This window comes from Leptodactylus fuscus, chromosome 4 (assembly GCF_031893055.1).
Source record: "Leptodactylus fuscus isolate aLepFus1 chromosome 4, aLepFus1.hap2, whole genome shotgun sequence".
NCBI classification, from domain to species: Eukaryota; Metazoa; Chordata; class Amphibia; order Anura; family Leptodactylidae; genus Leptodactylus; species Leptodactylus fuscus.
The window spans coordinates 180,796,408-180,808,482 of record NC_134268.1 but is presented as its reverse complement, the minus strand read 5'-3'; the positions used below and the strand labels follow the sequence as shown (position 1 = coordinate 180,808,482).

General features: G+C 44.0%; 1 protein-coding gene across 4 annotated transcripts in view; it reads right to left on the bottom strand.

Moving 5' to 3' along the window:
- Positions 1–5,821: 5,821 nt before the first annotated feature.
- HYCC1 (hyccin PI4KA lipid kinase complex subunit 1) overlaps positions 5,822–12,075 on the bottom strand; it is a 95,350-nt gene continuing 89,096 nt past the window's right edge. For 2 of the 4 annotated variants that reach the window (XM_075271443.1, XM_075271444.1), the window contains exon 11: positions 5,822–11,689. In XM_075271443.1, the coding sequence (XP_075127544.1) occupies positions 11,100–11,689 (590 nt within the window). In that variant the 3' untranslated portion in view covers positions 5,822–11,099. The remainder of the gene's footprint in view (positions 11,690–12,075) is intronic. The other 2 variants (XM_075271446.1, XM_075271445.1) reach the window with 2 other exon arrangements.

Sequence of the window (12,075 nt, the reverse complement as noted above, 5' to 3'; positions counted from 1 at the left end):
TTACAGCAGAAAGAACTACTTTATTTTCTTGTCAGACATAGGATTAATACATTGGAGCAAGGAAGGAATGGAGAGCAGAATCATCACAGATACCTCAAGGCTGCCAGCTGTGTAGTTCCAATTGTATTTATTCTGAAGAAGAGATTCAGAGAATAAAAAAAGAATATGTAATGGGAGCATTTGAAAAGCTGATGTGAACTAGTGTATAACAATGGAAATCTGGGCAAACAGCAATTCCTCAGCCTATCTACCTCCTCCTAGCAGCAGCAGAAGGCTCCTCAGACCTATCTACCTCCTCCTAGCAGCAGCAGAGGGCTCCTCAGGCCTATCTACCTCCTCCTAGCAGCAGCAGAGGACTCCACAGACCTATCTACCTCCTCCTAACAGCAGAGAGCCTATCTACCTCCTTCTAGCAGCAGCAGAAGGCTCCTCAGACCTATCTACCTCCTCCTAGCAGCAGCAGAGGACTCCACAGACCTATCTACCTCCTCCTAGCAACAGCAGAGGGCTCCTCAGGCCTATCTATCTCCTAGCAGCAGCAGAGGACTCCAAAGACCTATCTACCTTCTCCTAGCAGCAGCAGAGGGCTCCTCAGGCCTATCTACCTCCTCCTAACAGCAGAGAGCCTATCTACCTCCTTCTAGCAGCAGCAGAGGGCTCCTCAGACCTATCTACCTTCTCCTAGCAGCAGCAGAAGGCTCCTCAGACCTATCTACCTCCTCCTAGCAGCAGCAGAAGGCTCCTCAGACCTATCTACCTCCTCCTAGCAGCAGCAGAGGACTCCAAAGACCTATCTACCTTTTCCTAGCAGCAGCAGAGGGCTCCTCAGGCCTATCTACCTCCTCCTAACAGCAGAGAGCCTATCTACCTCCTTCTAGCAGCAGCAGCAGAGGGCTCCTCAGACCTATCTACCTTCTCCTAGCAGCAGCAGAGGACTCCACAGACCTACCTACCTCCTCCTAGCAGCAACAGAGGACTCCACAGACCTATCTACCGCCTCCTAGCAGCAGCAGAAGGCTCCTCAGACCTATCTACCTCCTCCTAGCAGCAGCAGAAGGCTCCTCAGACCTATCTACCTTCTCCTAGCAGCAGCAGAGGGCTCCTCAGGCCTATCTACCTCCTCCTAGCAGCAGCAGAAGGCTCCTCAGACCTATCTACCTTCTCCTAGCAGCAGCAGAGGGCTCCTCAGGCCTATCTACCTCCTCCTAGCAGCAGCAGAAGGCTCCTCAGACCTATCTACCTTCTCCTAGCAGCAGCAGAGGGCTCCTCAGACCTATCTACCTCCTTCTAGCAGCAGCAGAGGGCTCCTCAGGCCTATCTGACTCCTCCTAGCAGAAGCAGAAGGCTCCACAGATCAACCTACCTCCTCCTAACAGCAGAGAGCCTATCTACCTCCTCCTAGTAGCAGCAGTAGGGGGCTCCACAAACCTATCTACCGCCTCCTAGCAGCAGCAAAAGGGGGTCTGACAAAGGAGGAAGTCTCTGGTTATAACTGGGGAGTGGTACTCGTTGGGAAAGCTGTGACAATGCCAGACTGATACTATAGCTACTGGTGATATTCCCAATGCTGATGCTCTGAATAGTTTTCTGGTTGCTATGTCTGAATTTATGAATTGGTCTGGAACTAATGGGTTATTGGCTAATACATGGTCTGGTGAAGAACCCTCAGCTGTAACATTCAATCCAATAGTTTTTGTTTCGCCTTCAATAATGGCTCAACAACTGTCATGAATGCTTGCTTTGTGGTGGGTCTCATGCAATGGCGAATTGCTATAAGAAAGCCAGTCAGTCCAATTTGCAGCAAAACTACCACAAAAGAGTTTATTTCAAAGAGCATTGACACCAGTGAGGCTCTGAAGAACGTCTCCTTGGTTGGAAATTTATTCCGACAAGCAGAAAGCAAAGCATATTAGATACGACTTTAGTCATGGTGTCTGTATGCTTGAATATACAAGGTAGAAATGTGCTTAGGTTTAACCATTTGAAGTCTATTGATGCTCATAAAAGCATTGTGAAGTCTGAAATTGAGAAGGAGCTTTCTGGTGGCAGACAAGTAGGTCTTTTTGATGACCCACCTTTTGTTAACCTCAGACTTTCATAGTTAAGCGCTATCCTCTAAAAGGAGCAAAGTATGTGTAGTATTTCATCCATCATATAATTATGTGGCTGACTCTATCGATGACTCTTTGTCTCCTGTGGAACAAAACTCCTTGGAAAGTGTCTTAGTTTTTAAAGGGGTTTTCTGGGCAAAAAAATGATTTTTTATAAAAGGTGTGTTAGTGCTACCAATGGGTTAATAAGTGCACCCAAATACCTTTTGCAGTATTTTGAGTGATTTCTGGCTCTCTCTCATGTCCTCTACATTTGTTTACATGGGCAGCTTCCTGCTGTCTTACCCTACAACTACCATGATGCATTGCTTCACTCAGATTCCCCTCCCCCACCTTTTCTTTAGCTAATGGACTACAAGCCCTATCTACCCTCCTAGTTACCTAAGGATGCATTCACACAGAGTAAAGTGGCGCTGATTTTGCCGCAATAACTCAAGTAAAGAATCAGCGCTGAAAAACAAGCTCCCATTGATTTCAATGGGTTCCATCTTTCGTGTGGAACATACTGAAATCAATGGGTAAAAAAGCCTCCCATGATTTCAATGTGTACTGCGCGGAAAACGCAACCCATTGAACTCAATGGGAGTCTGTTTTTCAGCGCCGATACTTTACTCAAGTTATTGTGGCAAAATCAGCGCCACTTTACTCTGTATGAACGCACCCTAATTCTTCTCATCCTGGAGATGACTTTGGGGTGCTGCTGCCCCCTCTTCTGCCTCTGCACCTGGAATCTGGAACTGGAGCCTGTGCAATAGAACACCAGCAGAAGCCACACGTGCAGTAGAACACGGCTTCTTTTTGGTTCTGCCAACATATTGTGCAGGTGCCGGCTCCCTTGTGAAGGAAACGACGCTCAGCAGAAGAGGAACTCAGCATTGGTGAGTATGAGGGGGGGGGTGGAAGAGAAATACTAGTTGCCTCCCGTCTCCAGAAACGCCAAAACAGAACATCACCAGGAGATTAGAAAATGTGCCTGGGCGGTCACATGACTGCCCCAAGCATATGGGTAAATATATATATATATTTTTTTTTATAGGGAGTAAATTAGAGGTTAGGCAGGGGAGGGGATTTAGCTTAGAGGTAAAGTTTTAATGTAGCCCAGACAACCCCTTTAAGGTGTTTTGCTGAGGTAAATCTGCCTTCAGGAGTTGGTTTAACTCATTAGGATTAACACTATGTTTTACTGTGCCGTATGTCTCCCAGTTGAGTTTACCCTGTCACGCTTTTTACTTTGAATGTTTTGTGACCTTTATTGAATATGTTGCGACTAAGAGTACGGCCACATGTTGCAGCAGCCATGATAATTCAAGATAATTATTTACTTCAGAATATGCAAATTATTTTGTGTTCAAGGAAAGGGCACCTAAGTTAGGCTGAGAACCTATCGTTTGATGTTAACAAACTTAAATGGGTTATTTGCCCTTTAAAAATTGATGTCTTATCTTTAAGCTCAGCTGTTTCCTGAAGTGTGCAGGCTGCAGCGACATTGCGCTGTTCACTCGCCATACTTTTAGTAGCAGTATTTGCAAGTACTAAAGTTGTGTCCCATTCAAGTCTATGGGACACCAATGCAGTACACCTAACACCAGGCCCATACACGATGCTGGGAGGTGTGCAGGGGACCCACAGTTGGACCCCAGCTTATTTAAAGAGATTCTACCACTAAAGCAAACTTTTTTCTAAATACCACGTCGGAATAGCCTTATGAAAGGCTATTCGTCTCTTACCTTTAGACGTGGTCTCCGTGGTGCCGTTCCTTAGAAATACCGGTTTTAACCGGTATGCGAATGAGTTCTCCGCAGCAATGAGGGTGGGCCCCAGCGCTCAAATGGCGATGGGAGCGTCCCCACTGCTGCCCGAGAGCTCACTCCAGCGCCGCCTCTATCTTCAGCTGCAAGCTCGCCTCTTCTGTCTTCCGTCTCGGTCCAACTTCTGACACCTGTGCTGTACGCTCCTGTATTGAACTACAAGAGCAAGAGCAGCCTCATAAAATTGGCCGCCGTAATTCAATACAGGAGCGTACTGTGCAGGCGTCGGAAGTTGGACCAACAGAAGAAGACAGAAGAGGCGGGGTTGCAGCTGAAGATGGAGACGGCGCTGGAGTGAGCTCTCGGGCAGCAGTGGGGACGCTCCCATCGCCGTTTGAGTGCTGGGGTCCGCCCCCATCACTGCGAGAGAACTCATTAGCATACCGGTAAAAACCGGTATTTCTAAGGAACGGCGCGGCGAAGACCACGTCTAAAGGTAAGAGACGAATAGCCTTTCTAAAGGCTATTCTGACGTCTAAAGCAGAAAAAACAGCGTTTTAGTGGTAGAATCCCTTTAAAATTGATGGCCTAACTTAAGATTAGGCTATTAACTTTTAAGGATGATTGGGTGAGTATTAGTAGGTGGTAAGGCAAGCTTTAAGGAGGAATTTTGGTCTGTTCCAGATGTGTTGATACTACATGTGGGAGGAAACTAGTTGGCAAAGTGGCTTAGCCCTAAAGGCACACGAACATATCTGGTAAAATAGCATGGACAGCCAACAATGGTCATCATTTCAGTCAATAAAATCAATTTCCAGTTAACTAATGTTTAGAGCTATGTAACTTTGGTCTGCACAATACCCAGTGCTTAAATTAGGAAAAAAAAATTTTTTTGGGGGGGGAGAAATGTGTCTCCCCCCTTATCCCCTGGATTCCTGCACACACTATTATTGGGCATAATACTTTTCCCAAAGTAGCCCCTGCACATAGGATTATGCCCCATTGTGAACACCCATGAAGGAGGATACAAACAAAGAATACTGTTACTTAAGTCTCCCTGGCTCCAACGCACTCCCCGCAGATGTCAGCCATCTTTAATGATGTAGGGACATCATGTGAGCAGGGGCTTGCGTCACAAAGCATAAGGACACAAGCCCTGGCCCACGGTATGCCTGGGATGTCATCAAGTTGGCCTCAAGGCTTCTGGAGCCAGGAGAGGTAAGTAACTGTTTTTTATGTTCCACATCAGAAATTGGGCATTCCGGCCCAAATTAACCACTGAAAATACCATATCATGACAGCTGGAGATTCTGTGTGCCAGAACAGAAATCCACACAAGTCAGGTATGGTATACAATTCAGATATAACTCTTGTAACTTTTCTGGTTAGAGAGTTATAACAAATCTAATTGTCTGAGACCCCTCCCCAACTTGTGATGAGCTGGACGCAGAGGGAACAAAGAGTCACATCTTTACTGCAAATATGGACTGTGCAAACAACACTCACCATATATATGTCAGCTTTCTACCATAAACGAGACAGTATATTTCCCCACACACACACTGGATTTAAAATGTGTTTTCAACACCCCGATACTGTACATTGTAGATTGTGGTTTGTTTTTTTATCTTAATTTCTGTGCATGGTCATAGGCAGCCATCTTCCTCGAGTTGGTACTTCATTCTAAAAATAGTTGAGAGATCTACTTTCTGCGGTCACATGGCTATAGGGAACTATAGCCTGCAGATGAGTCATTGACTTCTATAGGAGCATGTCATGGGAGTATTCTATGCAAAGGTCTTCATTCTGCGAGGGGAAGGAGCTGTGATGTCAGCATCACCTACAGTAAATGGTGTGATCATGTTTTATCCATATATAAGCATTAACTTTCATTGTAATCCTGCCCGGGAGTAGTCAAATATTTCTCATTTTTACCATTAAATATTTTTGGAAAAGTGAAAATTCACAAGTAACAAATTTTGCAAGGATTTATTTTTACATGAGAACAAATGTGCAATACTAAGTACATTACTAGGGTGTAAAAAAGCAAGAGAGTCAACACTAATCTTATATTACAATAAAGCAAAAACAGTTTTAACATACAGAAGACGAAGAATCATTTCTACATTAAAGACAAGGAAACAACAGGGTCATCCTAAAGATGAGCATTACAAACCGTATCAGCAGTTACACCGTATGGCACATCCATAGTTCATTACATAACTACACAAGTAACAAAATAATAGAACATTAAACAAGAACACGACACATACATTGAATAAAAAACAAGAAAAAAAAGTCATTGATCATCAGGTCTGGATTTATCTGCCTTCTATGAATGACGTTGTGTTATAAATATCCTATGAAATCTAATAGTGCGTTGCTTGCAGACCATGACATTTTAATGTAAGACCTGCAACTTTATACCCCAGCATTAAGCAATATGTGCCTATATTAATGGCCAGTGCAAGAGCTCCGGAGTGTAACCCTATGATTTGTGCAGTAAACTATAATGGGTTGCTTCATATACCCTACATGTAGGGCTAGGTTCACATCATGTTTTTACATCCTTTTTGGAAAGTGCTCATCTTTTTGGTAAGATCTAAAGATAAAACTATGTCCAAAAAGATACAAAAAATAACGCAGACTTTTTTTTGCCTGCCTGCTCCAAAAAAAACCAGGATATAGAAGGATGTTCTTTTCTGCAATAAAAGTCAATGGTCACAGGATAGCCATCCCTTTGCAAGCCCTTTAGAATCTTGGAGTAAAAAAAACAAAAAAAACAAAAACAGCAGTACTTTGCAACAGGATACCAAAACATGGTGGGTGCGAATCTAGCCAAGTGGAAGCAGACGCCAGGTCGGCCTGCAACTCCAAGCATCATAGACCATTATGAGACATTGATTTTGGCTCAGCAGAGCCCAGGTAAGTCTGGGAAATGTGGCCATATTAACCAGACCACAAATGGCTGCATGAATTCATCCCAAATCAAGATTAAGGCTAAGGCCCCACGGGCCGTAATCGCAGCGCTAAAGCTCTGCGGAAAGAACTGGGGCGTGAACGCATTGCAGTTCTTTCCGCAGCGCTTTTAAGAGAAAGTTCACAGAGTTTTCCTCCGCGGACTTTCTCTTTCCTCCGCCGGCGTTTCCGTAGATATAATTGACATGCTGAGATTTGCAAAGCTGCAATGGCTTTATGTCCACATATGTGTCCGCGCTGCGATCTTTTACGCAAAGTGGGGATGGGATTCGCATGAATCCCATCCACTTTGCCTGCACTGTACAACGCCGCGATTTTTCCCGCAGCGTCTCCGCTGCGGCCAAATCGTGGCATTTACATCTCATGGGGCCCCGGCCTAAAGGAGTTGTCCAGTATTAGAAAAGCATGACTACCAAAAACAGTGCCACAACCTATGGACAGGTGTGGCAAAGTTTTGGGAAACCAATCATGTTTTTGTAATCCTTACCCCTTGAAGGAAATATGTTCCTGTCTTCTAATATGTGACATCTGGGCCTGGCAGAAGAATGACTATTTAAGGCTTAAATGAAACACCAGCTTTATAAATTCAGGATCTGCCATATTGTAGAGATCATGAACATTTGGAGAAGACTGTGCAGCGGTGATCCCGGAATGTTACACAGATACTGTATAGAGTAGCCCAAGGAAAGCTACTAAATAATGGATTGTAGACGAACAAGTGTGACATGCTAGCATATGGACGTATTCATTTCACAAACATTGACGGAGAGGACCCGTCATCTCTCCTGACAGATCTGTCTAGGTAAATAATTGCATTCCTATTAATATAACAATCCTGGAACGCCTCTTCTCTCAGTTATGCTTTTCCTCTGATTTCCTTTGATTTCTACCCTCCAAAATTAAAAAACTATCAAACTGAATTTATCAGTTAAGAACGTGTCCCTTCATAGTCTGACACCATCTAAGGGCAATGATAATACCCAGTTGTCCATTCATAGTTTTCTAGGAGGAATAACTGAGGAATGGCACAATGGCTCCATAAGTCTCCTCTATTTTAGCAATCTGCCTGCCCGTTGTTCTGGTCTGACAGAAGGAAGGACATCCCAGCACTAGTGTGAACCTAGCATCAGGAGAGGCGACACGTCTTTAAGTTGATGTTTTAGGGTGGAAAATTATTTTGGCTTTTCTTGAAGGAGGTTTTCTCCCTGGAAATAAAATGCCAAAACAAAAAAAAACGTCTGGGTATCTGCCCTGGTACACAGCCATATCCTCTTAGTGAGATGCAGGAGATTGTTTTGGCCCTAGGGACCCAGCCTGGACATATTCCCTACTGCTGGAGGAGATTACATCAGTAGTGGGACTGGGGTAGAGTTGGGGGTGAAAGGGGCAGCACTGAGGGGTGGCTTAATGTTAGTTTCTGTCCAGGCTGTGTATCAGTCCTGCAGGATTACTCTGGCACTCACCATGTCTGCACTAATATCAAAAGATGTCGGAGGAGCTAAGAATACAGGTTGTTCTGCTCCATAATCCTCTGGTATTACTGCGACCATGGTCAGTAACAATCCCATCAGACTAATATACAGCATGATCAGAATTGAAGAATGATCCCAGCCCAAGAGCAGACATCCAATCAGGAATGTTTTTTTTATGTAATATAACCACCATACCCCTCTTAGACCCAAAACAAACTACAAAAAGGATACGGGTATGTATCAGGGCAGGTACCACAACTTTTTATTTTTTGGACAACTGTATGAGAATCCCTTTAGCAGGGCAAAAAAACAGCTGCGGGAAAAACTGCAACGGCAACACATCACGTTTTATCCCACAGCGCTTTTCACATGAAGTCCGCAGTTTTCCTCTGCAGACTTTCTGCTTCTCATTATACCTATAGGGAAACCGCTGGCGTTTACATAGGTATTAATTGACATGCTTCAATATCCAAAACTGCAACGGTTTTGCAAACTGCAGTGTGTCCATTGCGTGTATTTCTCTGCAATGTGACTGTAAAACGCTGCACTTTTTGCCCTGGTGTTTTCTGGAAAAGATCAGTCATGTCATGCTTTTTCCCATAGAAATCACAGCATTTCGCAATGTTTTCGTAAAAATCAACCACATCCTATCATATGATACTTGCATAGGTATTCCCAGTCTTACCATACTTACTATTACTCCAGGTATTAAAAGACACAACATCTGGAACCTTTGCAATGATAGAGAAGTCCAGTACGTGATGTAATGATGACATGTCCACTGTATGCTCTGGTCACTTGCTTTATATCCACCTATACTAGTACAATATTCACATCAACTCTACACTTGCATGAAACCACCTTCGTCATTCTGTGCCCACATTACTTCCCCTACAACAAGCTGCTATATGTATGCAAGCCCCCAACACCGGTGTGTAAGTTTGGCAGTGAGTGGCTGAATTCTTTGTGCCATTTAACCTTTAGGATGTGCTTTGTGATCTGCCGAAAAGAACGTTAATGTAAAAAAACCCTCCTGTTGCTTAAATCATTACAATCTATGCCAAAACCTACACATGCATCCAAGCTGCATGTGTAGATTAAATTAACTATTTCATGGCTTAGATGAGTTGGTTTTTTTTGTTTAACTGGCAATAAAAAAGGTAAGAGAATAAAATATTTAGGAATTTCAAAAATATTAAAATATTGTCTAAAAAAGGCCTAAAGGAAGTGTAAAAAATGACTTTTTGGAACGCAATTATAGTCACAAAAAAGTTAAACGTTACAAAACTTTATGACTTTGCTTTTTTCCTATCAAATGAGCAACAGACCTTAAAACACTGGCGCATTACACTGCCATCTACTGGCACACTCAGGTAGTTATGTGCAGGGGTTATCCAGGATGAGAAAATATGGCTGCTTTCTTCTTCTCAGGAAGTGACATCATATACGTTGGAACTGAATGGGACTGAGCTATAGCACTGTCATGCGACCAAAGGATGGGATATCACTTCTTGAGAAGAAGAAAGAAGCCATTTGATCCTGGATAACCCCTTTAAAAGGAGAAACAAATCCACAGTAAAGTGCTATGCCCACTCTATACTGTAGAGAACACCACTTCTTCACTTCCACAGTTCCCAATTCCTTAAAGGGGTTGTCCAGCCCCAAATTGATACTGATCACTTATCCGCAAAAGGGGGTCATCGGTAGGTGATTGGTGAGTTCTAACACCCATACCCTGCACAGATCAGCTACTCTGACAGAGTCTTGATGCCGGAATCTATAGCAGTGGATGAGTGTGCAGGCTCTCCTATGTAATTAATAGGAATGGTGCAGGATATACTCTGTATAGCGCAGGTTCCAAGGAAGTGACATACACTCCCAGCCCACTACTGTAACTGCCGGTGGCCAGATGCTGCCGGGACAGCTGCTGTGCACAGGATCTGGGTGTCGGACCCCCACATATCACTTACTAATGACCCATTCTGTGGATAGATCAGTAGTATGAAAAAAATCAATTTGGGGCTGGAAAACCCCTTTAGGCTGAGGCCCCATATTGTGGAAACACAGCTTTTTTTTGTTGCAGATTTCGCTGCGTTTTTTTGAGCCAAAGCCAAGAATGGCTCCAAAAGGGATGGGAAATATATAGGAAGTTCATACACTTCTCCCTTCTACTCATCCACTCTTGGCTTTGGCTAAAAAAAGCAGCAAAATCTGCAACAAAAAAAAGCAGTGTTTCTGCAACGTGGGGCCATAGCCTTAAGGCTAAGGACCCAAGCTGCGAAAACGCAGCTTTTTTTGTTGCAGATTTTGCTGTGGTTTTTTGAGCCAAAGTCAGGAGTGGATTTAACAGAAGGGAAACATGTAAGAGCTTCCTTTATATCCTACATTCCTTTGGATTAAAAAACCGCAGCAAGACCGGCAACTAAAAATGCTAGGTTTACGCAACATGGGGCCTTAGCCTTAGTCTGGTTTGTAAAGCGCCTAGCCTACGAACCGCTGCATTTTCTAGAATATTCCTTCAAGACACCTGAAAAGAGTCACCTAAGCAGCAGGCAGTGTAAAGGTGCACTTTCAAGTAAAGAGTACAATATTAAAAATCTATGGCTAGATACCGATCCAATGTATAGAAACTGTTTAATGCTCTATTACGTAGCATGTAAAAACTTTGGCAAGTTACTCTATACAAGTCAATGAAATATCAAAGTTTTGCCATTCGTTTTAGAAAAACATAAGGTCAAGAGAATTGAGAAATCCCCATTCCTATTCCACCTGACACTTGGCCGCCAGGTCTAGTCGGTAGACAGGGTAATACAGATACTTGGGGACCTTTGATGGAGATTTGGTTGGGGTTTACCAGGCACTGCAAGCTCAGTTCTCTCAGAAATGTACACCAGGTTTTCCTCTTGCAGGCTACATGCGCTAAACCGATTTGTTTCCACGCAGGAGCCTGTACCAACATTGTTTATACCCACAGCATTATGTAAAACTGCCGCCCCGCTCATTTGCTCAAAGGATTTACTGAATACAGATGTTGCAGTTCGTGCAAGACTGTGACTCCCAGGTTTAGGGAGGGACTGACTTGTTGTCAAGGTCAGCCTCTTCAGAGACACCAGCTCCAGATTTTCACTCATAGCCCGCTGGTTCTGCTTCCTACTGAGATGTTCCCGGCAAGAATCTCCCCCAGAATCCCTTTCTTTAACCCCAGCCCGGGCGCCAAGAGATCTTCTCTGGGCCTTTCCCAATGGCGGTCTGCTGAAACTGCCGCTACTGCTGTGAGACAGGGCCGACTGGCTGGAGCTAGAGGCAGCCCTTGAACAAAAACCTTCATCCACCTCAGCTATTTCGGTCAGCTCATCTTGTAGTGTTAAATCTGCAGAGTCTGGAAGGAGAAAAAGTTCAAGTCATTGTCAAAGTTCTTTGTGCGAGACAACAAAAGAATCTAAAACGCTAAATTGCCATCCAAAGCCAAATCATTGGGAGCAAGAACACTGAATACTTACCCCGATGATTAACCAAAAGCACAAATCAAGAATATTGTGCAGATGTACAAAGAGAAGCATTAAAGGGATTGTCCAGATGTCTAGACGTTTACTTAAAAAACAACTTGGAATAGCCATACTTGCCTTACCGATCCCGCTTTCTGATGCCCTGTCGGTCTCTACTTCCTGCTACGTCGTTGATGTCCCAGGTTGGCTGGTGACTACCACAGCCTATCCATGGCTGTAGTGGGTAATGCTGTGGCCAGTGACTGGTCACATGGTTGAG